The sequence below is a fragment of the Calypte anna genome, chromosome 18 (genome assembly GCF_003957555.1).
Source record: "Calypte anna isolate BGI_N300 chromosome 18, bCalAnn1_v1.p, whole genome shotgun sequence".
In the NCBI taxonomy this organism is placed as follows: domain Eukaryota; kingdom Metazoa; phylum Chordata; class Aves; order Apodiformes; family Trochilidae; genus Calypte; species Calypte anna.
In genome coordinates this window covers 8,499,434-8,522,170 of record NC_044263.1, presented here as the reverse complement: position 1 = coordinate 8,522,170, position 22,737 = coordinate 8,499,434, and the positions used below count along the sequence as shown (strand labels likewise).

The window sequence follows — 22,737 nt, the reverse complement described above, 5'->3', positions numbered from 1 at the left end:
GGGAAAAAAAGGTCTTTCTTTTAAACTGGCACATTAAAGAAAAGAGCTTTTAAAACTCTGGATCAGTTTTACTCCAAAAAGACTTATAAAAGAGAAGCTCACAAAAAAGAGGTAAGTATCAGTCACTGTAAGTCACTAGTTATAATACATACATTCCACCTAGCCACTAAAAGCTGCCCAGTTAGATGCCTTCCTCATCTTTAAAAAAATACCATGGCAGACAAAAAAAATCTAGATTTTTACATTGTTACTATCTCAATAGGTTAAAACTCTTGAACAACAGATGGAAGAAAAGGCGGATTCAACTGAAAAAGTTCATTTTTTTGCACCAAGCCACCCATGTGCCCTGCAGTGGAAGCACAGCACAGTGAGCAGTAGACACATTTACTTCACCTGCTGGCCCATCCCCAAAGTCTCCCCCAGTGAGGCTCTCCAGGCAAGGGAATGGCAAAACAGGGACAGCAGTGCCACCTGTGCCAGATGAGGCTCCATCAAATTGTACAAAAAGTTCAAGGGAATCCTTTCAGAACAGCAAGGCAGCTCTTGTGTAGTTTAATGGAGGTTTCATCAGAAAAGCAAACAACTTTTTCGTACCATTTCATCCAGTACACATACATATATAAAAAAAGTAGCATACTATACAAAGAACTGAAGCAATATAATTTAAACATGCCATCAAGCTAAAAAACCATATATACATAAACATATGCCTGTACAAACAGAACAAGACCACTTGATTACAAGATAATTCTATAGACATTTTTGGAAGAAATCATGAGAGAGAAAATTAGACCAAAGGAGCTGGATGTTGCTTCTAAAAGTCATTGTTCAGAAATTTCATGCAACATCACCTTCTTTCTTTAGCAGACATTATTATTAAAGTTCCATCTGTACACAGGTCTTCCCACAATTTCTGGACTTCCTTCCCACACAGAGGTAGATTTCTGTAGATGTTCTGATATTGCACCACTTATATATAATGTTTGTATTACAACAAGGAACCACTTAAAAAGGCTAATTTATGGGTATAATATCATTCTGTGCATTCAGGTAGCATAGTAATCAAATTCATTTGCACTTCAAAGAAAACATCCCTTTAAAGCCAAACGTTTTGTTATTTAGCTGGAGATCCAATTGAAAACTACAATTCTATTAACAGCTTCTCATTAAGAGAGCTTTCTCTTGTCAGAGCAACATACTTAAGTCTCTCAACTTTGAGTCTTTGTTGTTCAGCCAATGAAAGAACAATTCAGCCAATGCACTGACTTCACTGTTGCCTTTATCACATACACTCTGTTCACATCAAATGTAGATTTTAAATACACACAGATTTTTGCAGTATTAGATCTTACTCATTCTGGTGGTTGTAACATTAAGATTCACAAAAAGGTTCATTCAAACTCTGCCTGAAATGATTATAAAAGCCCATCCACACTTTCAGACTGGAAAAGGAAAGCTGAACATGTGCTAGCTTCAAACACATTAATCATGGACAAACCTGATGCTACTAGAAAATATGAAGTTGTTTGGCGTACTTTGATTTTTTTGCGTCCACCACATTCACAAATCACCCTCTAACAACCCAGAAGGTTGCAGAAAAGCTTGCATGCAAATACCACTTGAAGATGTCTGTGTGCTGAAACCTCTTCAGCATACTTAAAAAGTGCACTGAAATTTATGATGCCAATGTATAATCACTTGGATGAATTTACAAGCCATCGCTAAGAATTTTTTTGAGGCACTCCATTAAGTTATTTTTACATCACTATCTGTCAACATGGAGATAAACGAAAGAACAATCTGGTTTTCTCTGTACTGAAACATGAGAGAATTAAAGTGCTATAAGTCAGCAAACCTAGTGATGCTGTGGCATGCCTGTACTCAGGTGGCACTGCATATGTAAGAATGTTTAACTCATCAAGAAGCTGGACAGAGTAAGCAGAACTGCTTTTCCTAGCTGCAAGCTTCTCATAAAACTTACAAGGGAAGAAGAGTTATCTTTTTGTATCAACCAGCCCACTTGGAACTATTATTAAGGAAGGACTGCATTCTGACCATTTAGCTTGAGTTTCTCAAGTTCAGTTTACATGAAGCATCCTTTTCCTTACATAAGATTACACTTGTAAGGAATAGTGACTCTAGTTTGGAACTGAATAATTTTTGTTTGTTAAAATCTGGGTCAATTACATAGATTGATTACACTTCTCCATATACAAACTTGGTCCTGTAAAGTTTTTTTTTGTTAACAGGGCAAGTAAATCTCTGAGTATTTCACAACTGCAACAACATTGAAATTGATGCTGTCTTCCTGTGATGAAGGGGACTGCATTCCTAGAAGGAGGAGGTAAAATCATCATAATGGCTTCTTAGGAGAGCCCATTTTGTGACATGAAGGGAACCCTTCACTTCAGGGAGTAACCTCATCAGGAATTACACTCCCTGCCCTCGGCAGAAAGTGTTTATGTACCTTGCAAGTTCTCATTTCTGAATAAAGAAATCCATTACACACAGTAAAAGTTAAATGACAATGGCAGGAACCAGGGCTTTCGGAAACTTTTTCTTTTTTTTTTTTTTTTTTAAAAAAGCAATGGTTCTTCACAAATAATAATCCACAATTAGGAAGCATCTCGTTCATACACTCAGGTAGTGCATAGCATCTGCGATTGCATAGAAATGTTTCCAGTGCTGAATCTGTAACTAACCTAAGCAAATCTTTTGCAAGCTTATTACCATTTGATATCCAGGTTGCTTGCTGTTTCATTTACTGCACTGTATTTGGTGTGCAAAGCTTCTTGGACCTTTTTAGAGTCCATGCCTTCCAGCCAGTCCTGGTACATCTTCTGTACGTGCAGGTTGGTTTCTGGAAGTCTAACAGGTATTGCAGCATACACTTCTTCCATCTGGTGAAGCAATGCTTTATCTGGCTTTCCATCTTCAGTTTGTGCCTGGCCTTTTCCATTAAGGCACCCTTAGGAAAAAAAAAAAAAGGCCACAGAAGGATGGTGAAAATTCTACAGGAAGAGCAAGTTTATATTGGACTTTTTTTGTACTTCTTTAAAAAAGAAACTTGTCTTTACAGAAGCTATCCCTCTCACACTGCTAGAATTCATATTTACCTAAAGTTACCCCAATATCAGCAACACCTTAGTGTAAATGAGGTTTCCACATCAACAATGCTTCCCTGCCTCCTCCATGGTTTTATAATTACAGTCCTTGTCTTTTCTTGCTCTTGACAATCACCATTTCAGAATATTTCCTCTGAGTTTTGAAATAATCATGACAAGGCATGGCATATCACTTAATTTATAGGTCAGAAGAGAGCAAGTAACATTGTGGTTAATGTTAGAAAACATTTCTAAGGCAACCCTGCACATGTAATTGGTGTTCTGGGCTGTTCATTAAATAGTAAGCATTTAGATTATTAAGAAGAGAATTAAAATGCCATTAATTTAAATGCCTGCCTTTGACATTCAAGGCATGCATGCAGAACAACTGTGGAACTATACTTATTCTCACCTCCTGGGCAGGCAAGGACTTCAACAAAATGGTATAAAAACTTTCCTTTTTTCATCTTCAGAACCATGTTTTGGATATTTCTAAAGCCATAAGCTGCTGCAAAACGCAGCACCGTCTCACCATCCTTTTCAAGGGTCACTTCTTGAAAGTCCTTGTTCCTATAAAGACACACAGAGAACACTTGAAAATCTTGCATCACACCAAAGGGATGATACCACTGTCTCACTTTGTATTCAGAGGCACTAAAGGGGATCACAGTGGGATTTATGTGAATTATTCCAATTCCCAAACCCAGTTAAGCAAAATATTTTCAGAACAGAATTATACTTAATTTTTAAGGGCTTTAATAAAATTAAAGCTAGCAGGAGGCTAGACTGCACAGGTTTATAATAAGTAATTACCTATCAGAAATGAGCCAGGTTAAGCACAATTGGGGTTTGCTGTAGCACCAATCCTACATAACAAGCCCATCCTATATAACAAGGATACAGAACTCTGTCTTACTTTAATGCTTTGTAGGTGATTTCTTTGACATCCATGCCAAAAAGCTCCTTTGCAGCATGTTTAAAGATGTGCTCCAGGTAACCATCAGATCTCTTCCCATCATGCCTTACTACATCCCCCTCCTTTATTTCATCAAACCTTATAAAACAATAGAAAGAAAAGATCAACTCTAAAATTTAATTCCTTCACTTCAATAAAATTCCCCTCCCCAGACAAAGTATTTGATAGCAGTGAGTGAAAATGCATTAGCATTTTTATTTATTACAGCCTAAAAAATATGAAACTGTCCAGAACAGCATTAAGATTATGGGAAAGAACAACAACAAAAAAAAACAAACCCAAAAGGATGAAGGATTCTCCATGTCCTGAAACACTGAGCAACGATAATTTATAGAAATGCACATTCAGCACAGCCTAAAGCCTTGGTTAACAGCCATTCACTGCTCAGGAAATATTTTTGGAAGAAAGAAAAAAAAAAAAAACCCAAACATTTTTAGTCTGTGAGAATGTAAAAGTAGTTTAGAAATGAGAAGCCTTTGCTTTTTCATTGTACAGGCTGATTTAGAAATCAGTGACCATTTCTGTGTGATTATGTCATTAAGAACTTTATGCAGTTTTAATTCTGGCAGAAGTAACCATAGGACCTACACTACAAACACAGCTCTGAAAATGTTACCACTGTGCCACCTAGAGTTCTTCAGTTTAGACAATGTCCAAGAAGGATACCAACTGGAAGTGGAAAAGTTTTTTCTTAATTTCTATTTTGTTCCAGTAAGCATGTTCATTGCTACACTATCACCACTTTGGAAAGATACCAAGGAACATTTGTCGCACTTGAACAAAGATCAGTGAGCAGTAAGACCAGCCTTTGTAACTAAGCCTGAGAATTGCTCCCTGAGCCAGTTAGACAGTGAGTAAACAAAATCTCTTCGATGCTTTGTGTGGTATTCATCAACTACACTTCATCTAAAACATTTCAATTTTATCTAACCCTGAAAATTGCCCTGCTCAGGTGTAAAAAACAATTGCCATTTCCTGAAAGGGTACTGCTACTTCTATCAATTCTACATGAGCATATTAGGGGAAGTGGAAATTCACTGTCAAGATGCTGCTTCTGAATGAGAGGGGAGCACTGAACAGATGGCCAACCCCATGACTGCATCCCAGCATCTTTGTGTGAGCCCAGACAGTTGGAGAGGAGCAGATGAGGCTGTGCAGCTTTATGCAAGCTCAGGCACAGGAGGGATCTGTCTGAATGGTGTCAACACACTGAGACAGTCACACTCTACCAAGTTGGGAACTTGATTTAGTCAAATCCAATATTATTGCATTAAAATATAAATAAGGAGCTACACAAATATTCAAAAATTTTAAAGGAGTCACTAGATGGGGGTTGTTAACTCCAATTATCTGCTTTGTACTTAGCATGTACAGGTTTATAACATATATCTAAAAGTCATGCAAAATAGATCACTGCACATGTAAGAGAAGACTTCAGGTGTTCTGCCCATAGTATAAAGGGTGGAGTAGTAGTATGCTCAGGTTTTGATACAAGCTTTTTTCTTTATTCTTTTGAAAGTTTTACTTTTAGGCTGAGTGTGTTCAAAGGTTTTGTCATTTGTCATCACAGTAAGGAAGCCACCCACAACAAAAGTACTTACAAACTATCTACAGCTACTTCAGTCACATCTTTCATGGACACATTTTTCTGCTCCATTATTTGGACAATTTCACCTGTAAGAAAATGTATGTTTTACTACCTGCAACAAAACAAAATGTACATGCTGTCCCTCTGTTTAAGAAGCTGTTATCTCAATACCTATATGTGCTTACAGTCACATTCTCCAATTCTTACTAGAGTCAGTTCCCTCCTGTAACTAAGACTTCCAGCCCTGATGGGGCCTTCAGCTTGCTCTGAAGTTTGCATAATGCTTGAGCCTGTCTGTTAGGTAAAGTTTCAAAGATGTTTCTACACTGCAGGGGAAAAAGGAGGATATGTAGTTTGAACATTAAACATAAAGACAAGAGCCATACTAAAAAGCCTCTGGTGCCCTGCATTTAGAATATTGTAAATAATCCCAGTGGAGATTAAGTAATAACCATAGACAAGCAAGGCAATAATTTAAAATATGGATTTGCACAACTCTCACTTTTCCCAAGAGGCTGACAAACACCTGAATCTTTTTTTGATATTAATACCAACTTAGAGGCAAAGTATTTTTTGCTTTGTCTTCCCTATACCACCAGTAGCACAAAAAATTTACTTATTTTCAAAGCAGAAAAGAACACCCTTACAACTAAAACAGACTTGAAAGAAGCAAAGTCTAGCATAAAGAGCTTTCTAACGATAGTGATTCAATTAAATCTTCTTGAATAGTAAGTTTAAAGATTTAACCTGATGTCAGAACACAATCAACTTCTTGTGAATTGTACAAGGCAGTGTAGAAATCTTCCCGCAAGGCTTCCAGTTTTTTATCATAACAAGGCGCCACAACTACATGGAAAATTTTATCAGGAGACAAGTTCTGTGGAACACAAAAGAGAGCACATGTGAACTCCATGACAAGCAAAAAGACAGCTCTTAGGATGTCAAGGATGAAAACAGCATCATAAACTCTGTGCAGGTAATATGAGTCATCAGTCACTGCAATGAAATTTAAAGATTGATGTGTGCAGATGAAGTGTTTTGCCAGATGTCACAAAGCATCAGCAACCAACACCCAAAGTCATTCTGGCTGAAACTTACTCCTTCTTCAGACTACATTTTCTGCAGGTTTTGATTGCTTTAGAAAATGAATGCAAGTCAGGACTTCAGAATTATGTTCTCTAGCTGTCACTCAACTTTCATCCCCAGTAAGTCCACCAATATTTTTTTATGTGGAGACAGCAATATTTTCCTATATAATGTGGATGCAGTTAAATTTAGGAATGATACATAAAAAGATTTGCAACTTTTTCAACATATGAACAGCCGTTTCTACACTATTATTCTCTGCTCCTCTTTTGCCTGTGCTATAAAATTGCAGGCAGCACTTCACAAGAATCCCTTTAGCTACCCTGGATTTAATTCTGTCCACAAGTATCTAAATCCACATTGCACCAGGAGCACAAGGATTGCTGCCAGCTCACACTGCACCTCATGAAATGAGGTTCATTGTACATCCTTATCATGGGCACTTGTATAGCAGCAGAGCACCATTTATTCTTCAAGTAAAGCACAAACAATTCAGGAAGATGCTTTATCTCTTTATAATACATTAAGATCTATATTTCAGTATTAAAACCTACTAGCCCATCTTTATAGGAGAGTATAATAATAAAAATAAATCAGAATTACTTACCTTCTGCCGGGCAAAGTAGCCCTTCACCAGGGAGCCCATGATCTGCTGTGGAGACTTTACAGTGCAAATGTGAGAGGTCACAAGATTGGTCAGTACCCTTTCAGCATACCTGATCCAACCTGGAATGACAGAAAATCACTTAAGATAGTAAAAAAGGCAGCACTTGTAGAACAGTTCCTAAAAATGAAGACAACCTCACAGTAGGTAGGACATTTCTGGATAGGCTGGAAGTCCCAATCTGGCAACTGTAGGAAAGCTCAAGGCTCTGTTAATAATGCTTTACATTTGGCTACCAATAATTAGCTGTGTCATTAATTCTAGACCTAGAAGCCATTGTGAAGTTCATGACCTATTACACCCTTTGTCATGCATAGATTTAACAAAGCAGAAAGAACAAGAGCCCAGCTAACAAAGAGTAAGTTGACTTTCAGCCCTTGGATCACCAGATACAAGTGCACTCTGCTCAGTTGCTTAACTTTAACCTTCTGTTTCCCGAGATTTAATATCCATGCACCCAGCTTCACTCCTAGAGAACACAAAGGTCACATGAAAGCATTATCACGAGATCCACATGGACTAAGCCTGGAAAAAAATGGCATATTTTACTATTTTTAGGGTAGCCACACCTTCTTTAGAACCACCCACACCCCCACCAACTTCACACAAAGTAACCAACTCCAATCTTTCTGTATTCAACACTCTGTCTTAGGTACCCCACTATCCCCCCTCCCTGTCACCCTTCATAAATTCATTCAGATTCTTGGTCAGTTGCTGCCTTGTGTTAGCATTAAAAAATGACAACAAAACCCTACAAGTCACTGTATAAGTTCTTGCAGATGTAATTCAGAACAAGTCAATGTTAGTGGTTTATTCTCAGTAGACCAGAGATACATGCTATAAATATCTATGCACCAGTATAAAGCACACACAAGAAAACTTTCACTACTGTAAACCCCCATTCCTGTAAAAGGAAATTAATTTAGTTGACTGGGCCAAAAGCATTTCAAACCTCTTCTGGGAGTTCACAGGGGATGGCCATGCATTAACAAACACAAGCTGGTTCCCAGAGCAAGTGCTTCTTGTTCCTTACCAATGTTTCTTACCAGCCTGGCAAATTAGAGAAAGAGAACTGATTTCTTCTGACTTATTTACATATACAACCAGAAGTTACACAGATGTGCTTTCTACAGGAAACAAAACCCAAGACACTAACTTTCTTTCAAAAGGGCATCAGGAGGAAGAGGTAAAAACAACTAAGACAGAGACAATAAAATGCCCTTTACCAGGTTCTATAGGGGCTGTACGCTTTTGCTCATGGTATATTTTAAACCACAGATCACTCCTGCAGAGAGTGATATTTCTGTGGGAAATTACAGCCCAAGACAAGTAAGAGTAAAGCAGTTGGCTTGAGTTCACATTGACCTTATTTATGTCCATAGAGCTATATAAAAAACCATTGTGATTAACACACCAAATAAACAGCATTTCTGGAACAAATTTATGTAAGCTGGGGGTAGAGAGAGGAAGGAGAATGAGGAATAGAAAATGCACCCACACAGTTAAAGTCAGGAAACACAGTCATTCAAAGATGACTGATCATGGTATTTTTCCCCCCTGCAATTGCTGTCAACAGGAATGAAACATCGTATGTTTTCAGAATGGGTTTAGAGTGGTATTTCAGTTCAGTTTTCCAGAACTGGAAAGCACCCTTGCTTCTGCTAGCATCTATACACAGCAAACAGGTAAGACTCTAACTAGCACTAGAAAAGTGCTCCATTAGCTGTTGAAAAACATTTCCAATGACAGCAGCTGATAATCTAGAGACCTGCTTCTAGATGAAGAAAATTGTATTTATCTCAGAAGTTTCAGAAGAAACCGTCAGGTTTTCAATTTTAAATAAACTACATACAAGACAAGTAATAGTGTGTTACTTCAATTTCACAGGTTTTACATTAAAAAAACCAAACCAACAAACCACCATGAAGTATGTCTGCTCTTAAAGATAGGAGGTAACACTAAGATAACAGTAACAGGAAAAAAGATACTTTTCCTTTTAATAGATATATGTAGCTCCTAAAGCATAACCCAGATACTTCCACTGAAGAATATACAGAACAAGCAAATGCACAAGTATAATTTAAATGGCAGTATTTAAACTTTAAAACAATTGTAACAGCAGACTGTGGGGATCACCAGATGCATATTCAAACTCACTTGTCTGTAACTTTTTTAAAAGAACCCAGTCCACTGAAGTTATTTAGTGGATAAGGAGCTAAGGAGTAGGATTTTTAAATCTTTATTAGCCTTTTGAAAAACAACATCACAAACTTACTAGGCTGGAGTTGAGGTGGGTTAGCTGAAGGAATTACTTTTATCCCATTTTTGCTACTTCCTTTTTTAGGAATGTGACTTCAAATTGAAATGGCAGTGTGCTAACAAATTAAAAAGTAATCACTGAAAAATCTATATCTTTTCAGCTGTGTTAAGTGCAGGTTCTGTTCATAACAGAACAAGTTCTCAGCTGCAAAATTCTCAGAAGTGAGACATTTAGTGATCAAGCCTATGTGGGAATTATTTTGTAAGTGTTAGACATAAATCTCAGAGTCACTAAGAGTAATATCACTTGCTACTTTGCCCTAGACTAGAACGACAAGTTCAATACTTGGGTTATGGTAACTGAGGTTGTGGTTTAATTATATCATCTAGCGAAGTTCTGGAAAGATTCTTCACCCTTAGTTCCTTGGTAGTTCCAATGAGACTAAGCTGAGGTACAGGAAGGTTGGAGAAATCAGTTCTCACCAGGGCAAGCAGAGGCAAACATTGGTAAGGCATGTTCCTCCTGGTTCCTCTGTTGGTAGCGCTGCACAAATTCCCTCTGGCTCTCCAGGATACTGAAATCAGCAGCTATAGTGGTGTCAAATACATAATGCGCCCCTAGCAAAGAAAGCAGTACAAAAAAATGAATTACTAGAATGTTTTCCATCTCAGAAGCTTCTTCCACAATTCCATGCCTATAGAAAATCCTGGAAAATCAAGGGGTAAATTCCTTCCCCTCTCCAAATTGTCACAAATAGAAGAGTGAAAAATAGAAGCCATACACTGAAAAGCTAATTTTCTACGTAATGAATTTAAAAGGACCACCAACTTGGTAATGCTGACTAGCAACATTTTAAATACTTGTCTGTTTCCTTATGAGAAGCTTCCCATGCAGCATATACTTGCTTTTTGTTTAACTGATTGGGATTTCAGTACTTCTGGACTATACACAGTGACTCCTGAAAAAGAGCATTCATTTCAGGGCATGGTGAAGCCATGCATCAATATCCACAACAAATATATCCAGCTAAGAGGCATATCAGCCATTGCTGAAATTGCCTGCAAAGGTTCAAGAGCATATCACCAACTCAGCAGAGCCTTTCTGTCTGCTTATTTAACATCCTCCCTCCATGCCTATGTAATTCTGAGCATGCCCCAGCAGCCAGCCACAGATAATTAATGCATTCTAAGAAAACTGGGGCCCACCAGAACTTCATATTGCTTTTAGATTAAGAAAATATACTATGTACAGAGATGCAAAAAAGCTATCAGAAAAAAACAAAACAGACACACAAAAAAAAAAGGAGAGAGGAAATGGTTCGGAAATGGTTTATAGGTTTCTTCTTGTCCTTTTCCTTCCTCCTTCAAGTACATACATAAACTCCAAACCTATAGACAGTGGTTTTTAATTTTTTAAATGCAACTTTGTATCTGTAGTAGAAAGATAAAATGAAATATAGCTTTAATATAGAACAAACAAATGCAAGAGTTCTTGCATACAGTTTCAAACTACAGGGAAAAAAAAAAAAGGAACTGAAGCGCTGGTGAGGCCACAGCTTGAGTCCTGTGTCCAGTTCTGGGCCCCTCAGCTCAGAAAGGAGATTGAGGTGCTGGAGCAGGTCCAGAGAAGAGCAAGGAGGCTGTGAAGGGATCCAGCACAAGTCCTGTGAGGAAGGGCTGAGGGAGCTGGGGGCGTTCAGGCTGGAGAAGAGGAGGCTCAGGGGAGACCTCATCACTCTCTACAACTCCCTGAAAAGAGGTTGGAGCCAGGGGGGGGTTGGGCTCTTTTCCCAGGCAACTCCCAGCAAGACAAGAGGGCAGGGTCTCAAGTTGTGCCAGGGGAGGTTTAGGTTGGAGATGAGAAAGAATTTCTTTCTGGAGAGGGTGATCAGGCATTGGAATGGGCTGCCCAGGGAAGTAGTGGATTCTCCATCCCTGGAGATATTTAAAGAGCCTGGATGTGGCACTCAGTGCCATGGGCTGGGAACCAGGGGGGGAGTGGATCAAGGGTTGGACTTGATGATCTCAGAGGTCCCTTCCAACCCAGCCAATTCTATGATTCTATGAAGATCTTCTCTAGAAGTTATGTGTCAAAAGAGTTGTAAAGCACCTAGGGTGAAGCAATTCCCTCCTCCCTTAAGCTACAAAATAAGGAGAAATCTTATTGAAGCTCATGATCAAATCCTTGCTGATTTCTCAGTAGTGAAGGGTTTGAAGACAGCTCTGTAATGTCATTCTGTTCAGTGGCCTTTGCTATCAACATGGCAATGCCTCCATTTCTGAAACTGGTAAATGTCATCATACTGCTCTGCCATTAATATCACAGAGCACATATTTCAAACTTTAAACAAGACTGTGCAATAGCACTTATGGCTGCATAACAAAGAACTCTGCTGAGGAAACAAAAACCTAAAATAATCTCCTCTTTCTGCTCTACCATGGTAACAAACTCAAACTTACCAAGGCTTTTGAGGAAACCACAGAGTCTCTTGGCTGCATCATTCACGGAGAGATGGAATTTAGCAGCAAAATAAGGCAATGACTGAGGGCATATAGACACTGCCAACACTTTGTGTTTTGAGGTATCACATTTCTAGTAAACAAAAAGAAAGAAAACAAGCTTTGTAATTACAACAGGGTAAGGACTCCTGCTTTCCTTTCCTTTTTCACTCCTAGAGTTATTGCTCAGTGTCCTATGCTTCAGCAGGCCATGTCATTAAACCCCCTGTGGAACAAATATCAAGTTTCCCAAGGGCAGGACAGGATGTTCCTCCAACCCTGTCAGTGGTCATCTCCAATCTCTGTAGATGTTTCTTTAATAAAAATCAGGGAAATCCATCCCTCCTAATACAATTCTGTGGTTCGTTTCCTAAAGCCATAAGAAAAGTAAAAAGATGTTCAGCACCTATGATTTTCCAGCAACATGAATAATTCTTGCAAATCTGAAAAAGCCTTATTTTTAAACATTAAGAAATGTTGACAGGAGCACAGGCAGTTGAAATTACAAATTCAACCCAGCAAATTACAAATGTGATTCTTTGTTCAAGCTCCTGTGACTGTATTACTGAAGCTGTAATGCGAAACTGGCAAGGGAGGACCCTCAACAAACCAGTGTCTGTAGGTACTGAAAACTCCTAAGCTGGTGTGCCAGACTAAAGCTCTGATGACTGTAACATTTATTTGAATATGAATCTGTGTTTTAGTTGGGGCATTTTATACACCAATGGAACCTTGGAAGAAAAATCAGGTTAGACCACAGGCAAGTCTCACCCTAGAAACGTTACAGACCACCTATTATATACCTTAAATTCTATAAAATGACCTTCCAAGTAGAGTTTGTGACTGCCTGGAAAGCATCTGCCTTGATCATTGTTCTCTTCTGAACCCCTGAAATTCTGATCAAGGTACCTGGCAGCCTCCATGTTGTAGAATTCAGGCTCTCTTAAACAGGATCCCATGTGACCTGAAAGATTTTTTTTTTTTTCCTTTTCTTCACTTTTTCTCATTTACAACATCATCATACTGTACAGAGAGTTAAACTAGTTCTAAGAAAACTGATTCACTATGTCATGAATCCTCTTAGTTATGACACTCATGCACAGATTGAGAAAAAGCACTGATTATGGTAGTTTTTGTATACAAAGTAAGGACACAGAACTCTAGAACAGCACTAAAATACCTGGTTCACTATCAGGATCCAAAGATCTGAATGACATAGCAATTAGGTCCCAGAAATTCCAGATCTCAGCAGAAAATAAGACAGCACTAGAATGGTTTTGCCAAGAATTAACACACACACACACACACACACACACACACACACACACACACAAATCTGTTCCAAGTACTGTCAACTCAAATATATATTGAAACAAATACTAATTCCAAAACTTTGCTTTGATAATGTTGTGTTATATGGATACACTGGCACCACAGACAGCCAGAACAGTCCTAGAAACTAAGGTGTATTTATATAAACACTGAACCCCAGGCTGATTTGTTTTACAGTAATGAGGTGGTCACATTTTCCCAAATACTTTACTTCTGTGGGTTCAATATCTTTCCTCTATTATTTAAGTGCTGTGATCTTACATCTCTAGTGCAAAATTATTTTAAGTACTTGAATGCTTGTTTCACTTCTTCTTTGGAAAAGGTACATCCTGACAAAGCTTCACATTTTCTGCCTTGGGAAACCAAGCTGCTTGGTCATTCTGTAATTTCCTTCTCACAGAAAACAGTGTTGTATTACTTTACCTTATTAAGGTTAAGAACACGAAAGAGCTCCTTCTGATTCTGCTGGAAAACTCTGGCTCCTTCTTCTGATGTCATACAATTGTCACAAGCTAGGCAGTCGCTAAGGAGTATTTTAGCATTAGCCAATGTATGAAACTCATTTTTCTGGGGGAGGTGGAAAAAAAAGGCAAGTATTGAATAATCATCAACCAATTTTCAAGACCTCTGCAATGTCCTAGCTGAAGAGCAAATGTGCAGTCACTGTTTTGCAAGACAACTCGTAACACTTGCATAACATCCAAGACTATTTAGACGTAATCAAAATAACGTGTTCTATTCTCATTCATGGCTCTACTCCTACTGTTAGAGAAACTGCAGAATGTTTAAGCTTAAACATAGACCTAAGTTTAGCTGTGCAGTCCACATTCTAGTAACTTGATTTACATCGCATTTCAGATCTGACAGTCCCCATCAACTTACCAAGCAACTGATAAAACTTTTACTTTAACCTCTTTTAATAGCCAGAGGCCTCTGTAACAGCACCATGGCTTCTTACCAGGACATAAAACAAACACAATGAAGTCCTACAGTTACACTGACCATATTCTGTAAAATCATGAATTTCATGGTTCTGGCTACAATACTGTATGCAGCTCATCTGTAGTAAGGAGTTTCTGTTTGCACAGTAAGGGGGTTTTTGATTTAATGTTTTTAAATATTCTTGATTCTCATGTACCTAGGTATCCAGGAGTGCTTCTAATTGCTTACAACTACCTGCTGATTAGTACTAATTTTAATACTTCAAAGTTCATAATTTATAACCTTCTTTGGGGTAAGAAAGAAAGAATACAAATTAGAATATATCGCAGTTTTAGCAAGAACATTACCTCTTCAAAACCATCATCTGAACTCAATGCATCAACTGATGTACTTTGTGTATCATCGTTTTTCTGTTTTTTACTACATTCCTGAAACAAAACATAAAACACGTGCATTATGTGAAATATGTTCACCGGTCAGTAAGAACACCCTTTTCTGGGTTCTGTTTATATAATTAAAAGCGATCCATTTTTAGATTTTTTTACAGGTTTTGAGTGTTACATCTATCTCTTTATAAGCAATGCCTTGTTTTCAAAGTCCATTTGCTACGGTGAAAATAATTCCTAAGAAATTCACTCGCTTCATTAGTGTTATAGTTTCGAGCGGGCTGGTTTTGTGGGCTTGCAATCCTTAGGGTAAGATGAAGCCGAGCACATAAAAACTCTGTGTGCCCGCGGCGCTACGTGCCGGGCCAGGCGGGGCAGCAGCCGCGTTCCGCCGATAAGGGGGGAGCTGCCGCCCGGTGCCCCTCCCAACCCCCCGGGGGTGCTCCCGCGCTGTCAGGGCAGAGGTACGGGGCGGGCTGCGCCTCAGGTGCCGGTGGTGACCTTGGAGCCATGGGCAGGCGCCGTTCCGCCTCACCGGGGTGTCCTGCCCCCTGCTACGCCGGACCCCGGCTGAGGGCCGCGGGCAGGGCCCGGCCGGCCCCGGCGCCGCCACACTCACCTTTTTGGTGCAGTTCTCGCACTTCATTTGCGATCCCGCCGGCTCACCCCGACCCTGGCGCGGTTGCCGAGCGCTCCTCGCCTCCGGGGCTGCAGGATAGGGGCAGAGCGGGGCAGGCAGGTGAGCCCCCGAGCTCCAGCAGCACCCACCGCTGCCAGCCCACCGTCCCTGCCGTCCCCGCCGCCCTTTGTTGCCGTGTCCGCCTCCTGCCCCTCTTATCGCCCCGCCGGGTGGTGCCCGCAGCCAGGCCGCCCCGCCGCCGAGGCGGGACGCCCGCCCGCAGCCAATGCGGCCCCCGGGGTGGGGGCAGCCCCGCCGCGCATCTCACGTGTTCCGCAATTTACTGTCCTGCGATTCACCCGCCCCCTCATCACCCCCGCCCGTTCCTCGGCGCGAAGGGGCGCCAAGGACTGCCCGCTGCGGTTCTGGGTAAAAACCGCTCGACAACAGGAACAGCTCCCCAGGGGAGACAGGTCCGGAAAGGCCCCTCCGAAGAGCGCAGGGGTGCTGGGCAGCGCAGCCCTGCGCCCCCAAGCAGAGCGCCCCGGTCCCCCCAGTCCCGCCACCGAGAGGCGGTGACGGGAGAGCGGGCGGGCATGGGTTCATCACGAGGAGGAAAAAAAAAACATCACCACAAAACAAACCCAAACCAAACACCACAAAAACCATGCAGAAAAAAACAACCCGGGGAGTGGGAAGATGTAGAGCCGAGCACCATACCTTGCCGCCGCCGCAGGTTCCCGGCCGGGCCCGCCGCCTCCCCGCCCCTCAGCGGGGCTGGTGTGAACCTGAGCGCCGGCACGTAGCCACTGCCGCGCGTCCCCGTCTCCGCCGGGCACGGAGGGACCCCGCGGCGCGGCCGCGCTGCGCGTCCCCGTGTCCCCTTCCACCGGGATCCCCCCCGACCTGGGGAGGAAAGCGGGGAACGGGGCCGTGGGACCCACCAGGCCCCACAACCCCTTCCCGGCTGCCGGCGGTGGCGCAGGATGACACCGGCACAGCCTGGCCAGAGGGTACCGCATAACATTTCGGTGCTGCGGCTCCGCTTCAGCACGTTTTTTTTTTATACATACTCCGCAGTTACATTCCCCTTCCCCTCTCCCCCAGAATTTTTGTTTTATTTCAGTCCCCTTTAAACGGAATAACACTAGGGAAGTTACGAAATGCAATATCGTTTCCTTTTTATTCAACCAATACGTTGTCATTCCCATTTCTGTACGAAAATGCGAGTGTCAGAGATTCAGTTCCCTGCAAGGTATCACGAATCCTTACGTAGGGCATAATTAAACACGTATCAGCCTTCCACCACTTCACAGATTTGGGTCAGGATGACTTTCTTAACGTCAGGTAGTAAAGTCTAAACAGAGGCTCGATCCACATTTCGCTCGTTTACACCCCCGCCCATGTGAGCAGCCGTGTATAAGCATACACCTACAGCCCTGCACAGAAGCTTCTCTATAAAATGACATTTCAGAAATCCAACCACAGAATTTCCAACATGCAATTTCCTGTTGAAACGGCAACTTCCCTTTATCAAGTGCACTCGGTAAATCCCCTCCTGTCGAAAGGAAGGTCTAAGGCTTTCACCCACACAGATGGTTTTTGCCCGTGGGAATGCTGCACAAGAGGCAGTGGTGGCTGCACAAATCTGTCACCCAAGGACACAACTCTAAATGTCACCACAAGGTGACTGTAAAAGACATCACCATCCAGAAAAGCTAATGTTTGTGGATTTGACTGTTAAGAGATTTCACAATAAAAATAATTAGTGTTTTAAAGATAACTGCAGAGCAGAATTTAAAAATAATGTGGGGTGGGGTTTTGTTTGTTTGTTTGCTTGCTTGCTTTTTAATTTACAGAGTGAATTACAGCTGAGTTATCACTCAGGTCAAGGAACTCGGGAATTCCTCAGGCTTCACCATAACAAAAGTAAATATAAACACTTTTTTACTGCTCATTTAAAGAAAATAAAATGATACTACTTGGGAAAATACCACTAGTCCCAGGCTTCAAAAAATTTTAATAGCTTTGGTGATAATTTTCTGTGGCTCTGCTATCTTCATTCAAATGCCTTCACATCAGCACATGAACACCGTGTTTTAAAAAGCACTACAATCACTCTAGAGCCACCTCCACACAATGTGTAAGAATTTGTGTTTCTTACAGAAGGGCTGGAATGCAGCATTAGCTGACCTACCTCTTCTTCCGTGTTCCTTTGGATTAATATTTTCATACTAAAAAGTTGGGCCAATCTCAAAACATATTCCACAAGGATACAATAGCCAGAGTTGCACTGACAAATAGGGTGGTAGCACAGATCAAAGTTCTAAATTAGGAATGTTTGCACTTAAAGGCATAGCTAAAACCCTTCTGTTTCACATTTTGATGGTTGTTCTTACATGTATTATTCAAAACTGATACAGTGATTATTCGAAAGACAAGAGAGTTTTTGATATTTCTATAATCTTGCATGGGTCATATTTAAAGTATTTTTTTATATTTCCCTGTATTTTCTTATACCAACAATAATAAACAGACAACTACATGCATATGGAAACATTTGCACAAATATTGAACCACTGAGGACACCTTAGGCACACACAGTAAGTATACCTACATCCTCAGGTTAGGGAATAGCTGTACTGCATTAATGTCAATTTAAGAATTCAAACAAACAAACAACCTCAGAAACTTGTACAAGGAATCAATGTTTCAATGCACAGCATAATATTATACTTACGTAATCATTATATGTAATATAATGTATGTAATATGTCTCATATATTTTATTGCCAAGAGCAATCTCTGCTTTCCATTAGCTACTCATGCCATTTTCCCACAGAATCCCTGATCAATTACCATCAGCACCCTGCCTGATAATCTGAGAAAAGAAAGCACCAAACTGTTTTCATCTTCCCCAGGGGGAGGTAAGTCACTACCTTTGCAACACTGCAAGACTACTTCCAAAAAAACTCTCATTATAAAAGCTTTCCTGTGCCAAGAGTTGGTAGCACTTAAAGAGCATTTCTTGCTTTTATGGCCTCTCCATCTATTTGGCCTCCAATGCTACATTTAACATTTATACTTGTACCTAAAGCATTTACACGAAGAATGAAATAGAAAACTAAGTATTTCTCTATGGATACAGTACACTGCAAACAACTTCAGAAGAAAGGTTATGCATCATTCCTGCAAGGCACTGCAAGCTGTAAATGCCTCCTCAGGTTAGTGACAGCACATGCCACTCAACAGCTGAATTAGGTAATACATCTTAATTAGGGCTGGTAAACATGTATTCCACGAAATTCGTACCCTGCAGGCTTTCTACATGCTGTTCCCCGAGAGGTCAGAGAGGCACTGCACAGAGCTCAAGGGGTAACACGGACTTGCAGCCACCACACAGCACTACTCTGGTGATCATTTCCAACCAAGTGCTGAAAATCAAGCGCACTAGGAATTTTATCCTGGCATGCTAAGAGGATCACATGCTTATTGCACAGCTCAATTTTTAAAGTTTAAGACCCTGAGGTAGGGGCTGGAGGGAGAGGAGGGAAAAAAAAAAAAAAAAAGGCAGCTAGAAAAGAATACCTAGGAAACTAGTGTGAAATTAGGAAAAAGGACCAGAAACATAGGTTGAGTCAAACTAATGCAAAATAAAGGCCAATTCTGCTATATCTGCATGTTCTTGCTTTTAGATCAATGACTTCAAAGTTCCAAGTGTATTCACTTGGACATTAAAAAATCTATTGTTACATTATCAAGCAAGAAGTCTACAAATAGTCAGTTGCATATTTCTGAATGTTTCATCTGACAAATAGTTGTTATTTCTGCAGCAACACGTTTTGAAATTCATGCTGCTCCCTAAGTCCAAGATCAGGCTTTTAAAATGTGTTTCTCCTTCCTTTTTTACTGGTAGGCATAATTCCATTTGCAAAGTACTGGTGTAAAACCCCCCAATGATTGCAGAAAAAATGTAAGAATCATTAATCAATACTGGAAGCTCACAGTAATCACTATCATATTCCAGTTTACACAAATGCTTGATTATTTGAGTGGTATTCCCCCTAGGTAAATTATTTAATTATAAAGTTGGAAGCAAATTATGTCATACCAGGTTATCCTCAAATGGTATTTGCAGAACTGGAGAACTATACAGTTGCTAGTATTTTTGCAGATGACTTTCTTAGTTCACTCTATTGCAGACACAAGAAATCTTGTCTTGTTTCACTCAAAACGGCTTAACATTTGGTTTCCAGGGAAACCAGTAGCTTATGAAAGCTTACCAACCACTGCTTATCCATACATTTCTTCCCATAAGACTCTGTCAGCTGTGTGTTTGTGTTGAGAACACATGATACTTATTACTACCTATTTTTTTAATCCAAATCCAGCAGCTGGTACCTCATGGCTCACAAGCATACCAATACATTTCTTCCAGTTCCTCAGAGCTTTTCCCCATTAGGAAAAATGCAGATCACTTTGTATTTTCTACTACTTAAAGCTAGTTAAGTCTATAGCATGGAGCCTTAGGTTTCTTCCCTGTCTTCAAATACCTCACTCTGGACTGTTCAGAAAAACAGTGATGAAAAACTGTTACTATTCACCAACAATGATGTTCAGGAACAGCTGAACAAAATTACCATGCTATGGGCTTGAGCTCTGGAATATGTGGATTCATACTAGGAAAAAAAAAAAAAATCAAAATTGAGTACATCATTCAGGAAGGACCACAGTCCTATGCAACTGAGAGAGGACCAAATACCATTTTATGCATTGGCTTACATAAAGGAAATGTAAGAAGCTAAAATACAAATGTCTGCATTCTACCAATATTGTCCCAAAGATGACATGAGAAGTTGCTCTAATGAACTGAACAGGAACAGCTTTTACAAGTGACTGATGTTTAACTGAACTGGAAACATGAAGGATTTTTCAAATGTAGGCAACTGTCCACAAAAGGAAAGTAAGTCAGTCTTTCAAGTCTATTAGAAAATTTCCCCCCTGAACAACAGATTTGCCAAGCTCAAGACTGCAGCTGGCATAGACATCACAAAAAGTCACAACATCAATGCTAAACCCATCAGATAATCAGTCTCATATCTGCTTTGCAATTTCTATCTCACCAGTTTTCAAATAATGTCATTCTCTTCAGTATTCTGTTTACAGTTATAACATCTATGCAGAAATACACTGTATTCAATTACAATAACCACTGTAGCTATCAATGCTGAAAAGATACAGCTTAGAAAAGTTAAAGCTTACAAAACTTGTAATAAAAAACTAAATCTATTGGCAACACTGAGGGAATTTGCTACTGGCAAAAAAAAACCCCAAAGAAACAAAAAACAAACAAAAAACGAGGAGCCAAAACCCTTATGAGTATTTGGAAGAATAAAAACCTAACAAAGAAGTCAGCTCTCTACTAGATGTGTGTGGTTATTGACAGGAAAACATCCGTAAATAAAGGCACATATTGAGGGAAATCCCCAGCAGAACGGCCTCTAAATACCACAGCAACGAACAGAGGTCCCAGCAATAGGTCTCCCCTTGGTGGCCACCTCAAGATTACTTTTTTTGACATGAAGTCATGACAAAGCTCACCCTACTGGGCCTCATGGCCGTGCCCCACAGCCACGAAGCTCTGCTGAGCAGCGGTAACCCCATGGCTGTGTGTCCTGCGACAGGCCCCAGGTCCAGGCGGGCACCAAGCCCCCCCCCCCCCCCCCCCCCCCCCCCCCAGGGCCTGAAGAGGGCCACCCCCCCCCCCCCCCATGGGCTGGCCAGGCACGGGGGAGTGACAGGAAACGCTCCCCACCTCCCGTACTCCTCAGGCTGAAGCAACAACCAGCCCTGAGAGGCCTGGGTGCCCAAAAGACCGTGGCCCTCTCACCCACAATGCCCCAAAAAGCTCTTCCACACACCCAGCCTCATCCTACACCATCCCACCTCCCTCCTCCGCCAGCACAGGAGTTTTTACGCTCTTGTATAATGGAGTTAAAACCATACAACCTACGGGAACGTCAGCACTCTTACTGAGGCAGCATCCGCAAGCCCCACCACCATCTTGAGTCGGGGCACCGCGCCGCCATCTTGGGTGAGGTTTTCCTGTGCCCCGCACACAAAGCCGCGGGAAGGCGGGGCGGGGCGGGACATGGGGCTTCATTCACCCACCCATTGCCCTCACCCGAAATGGCCGCTGCCGCCTCTCAACCTTCTTAAGCTGAGCGTAGTGCCGGCACGCCCCAGGGGCCGCTCTCCCAACGCTCTGTGGTTCCGTGCTGTAGGACGCGGAGGCACCCGGGCCCATTCAAAGAGGTTCCGAGTGGGCGTGCTGCTGCTTGAGCGAGCAGGTACCGCCGGGGGGGGGGGGGGGGGGGGGAGCGCAGGTCCCTCCTGTGGGAGAGCTGAGGGGATCGGGGGACGCCGGCCCATCCCAGGGATGGACTGAGAGGAGCTCCGGTCCCGGGGGATTGAGGCGCTGCCCACCAGCATATGTGGTGCGGGTTCCTCACTGTGGTGCGGTCCTGGCGGGAAGGAGTCCCTGAGGGAAACCACCGCTCTCGGGATTGGGCTGAGGAGGGGGCACGGGCGGCGGCTCCGCGGGTCCCAGCGAGAGGTTTGGTGATACCCACACATGGAGGAAATCGGACTGAGGTTTGTTGGGGCAGTACGGTGCAGGTTCTTGTGTCTGCTGAGGGAGGGGGAGGCTCCTCTGTGCGGGGCTCTCCCTGCGGTGTATGAGGCAGGTGCAGGCTGAGGAGGTGCAGAAAACACACTCAAAACCTACTCTGAGGCATGGTCCTAGGCTGGTAGATACTTGTGAAGCTTGAAGGGTGCTTGGGGTAGCTTTTCCTAGCTCACCCTCACTCGAGAGCTTGGAGGAAGTTTATGAGTATTTATCTTAAAGGTCCCTTCCAACCCTGAAAATTCTACGATTCCAGGAAATTCAAGCAAAATTATCAGCCTCCATGTATTAGTCTCTGTAATCTTGAAATCATCACAGTAAATCTTTGTGTCCTCATAAAGACGAATTTATGGCTTTCTTGGTTAAATGTAACTTTAAGTAGCTGCTTTTGTGCTTTTTACTCCCTGAGGCAAGGAGCTGCCTCTGTGAGAGGGGATGGCATTGACTTCCAGTGCCCAGATCTGACCGTGGTGTTTCTGTGATCAGCTTCACTGAGGGGAAATGGGAGAGAGAGATATCAAAGTTTGCATTAATGGATTTAACTGGAGTGTATATTAGTTATGCTCTGGGTAGGGTGTGGTGGTTGTGAAATGCAGC

General features: G+C 41.6%; 2 protein-coding genes across 7 annotated transcripts in view; one reads left to right on the top strand and one right to left on the bottom strand.

Annotated features, from left to right (window-relative positions):
• NARF (nuclear prelamin A recognition factor) overlaps positions 1-21,715 on the bottom strand; it is a 22,468-nt gene extending 753 nt beyond the window's left edge. Inside the window, exons 1-12 of one of the 5 annotated variants that reach the window (XM_030461533.1) lie at positions 21,640-21,715; positions 15,456-15,544; positions 14,798-14,878; positions 13,932-14,075; positions 12,138-12,270; positions 10,161-10,295; positions 7,362-7,480; positions 6,416-6,545; positions 5,682-5,754; positions 4,021-4,158; positions 3,517-3,674; positions 1-2,968 (exon numbers count right to left, since the gene is read on the bottom strand). The exon at positions 1-2,968 is cut by the window's left edge and continues 753 nt beyond it. In XM_030461533.1, the coding sequence (XP_030317393.1) occupies positions 2,727-2,968; positions 3,517-3,674; positions 4,021-4,158; positions 5,682-5,754; positions 6,416-6,545; positions 7,362-7,480; positions 10,161-10,295; positions 12,138-12,270; positions 13,932-14,075; positions 14,798-14,878; positions 15,456-15,482 (1,380 nt within the window). In that variant the 5' untranslated portion in view covers positions 15,483-15,544; positions 21,640-21,715 and the 3' untranslated portion in view covers positions 1-2,726. The other 4 variants (XM_030461531.1, XM_030461532.1, XM_030461530.1 and 1 more) reach the window with 4 other exon arrangements.
• LOC103533904 (cytochrome b-245 chaperone 1) overlaps positions 21,504-22,737 on the top strand; it is a 13,435-nt gene continuing 12,201 nt past the window's right edge. Inside the window, exon 1 of one of the 2 annotated variants that reach the window (XM_030461535.1) lies at positions 21,504-21,549. The gene's annotated coding sequence lies outside the window, so the exon portion shown is untranslated. Of the gene's footprint in view, positions 21,550-21,719; positions 21,806-22,737 lie in introns of those variants that run through there. The other variant, XM_030461534.1, reaches the window with a different exon arrangement.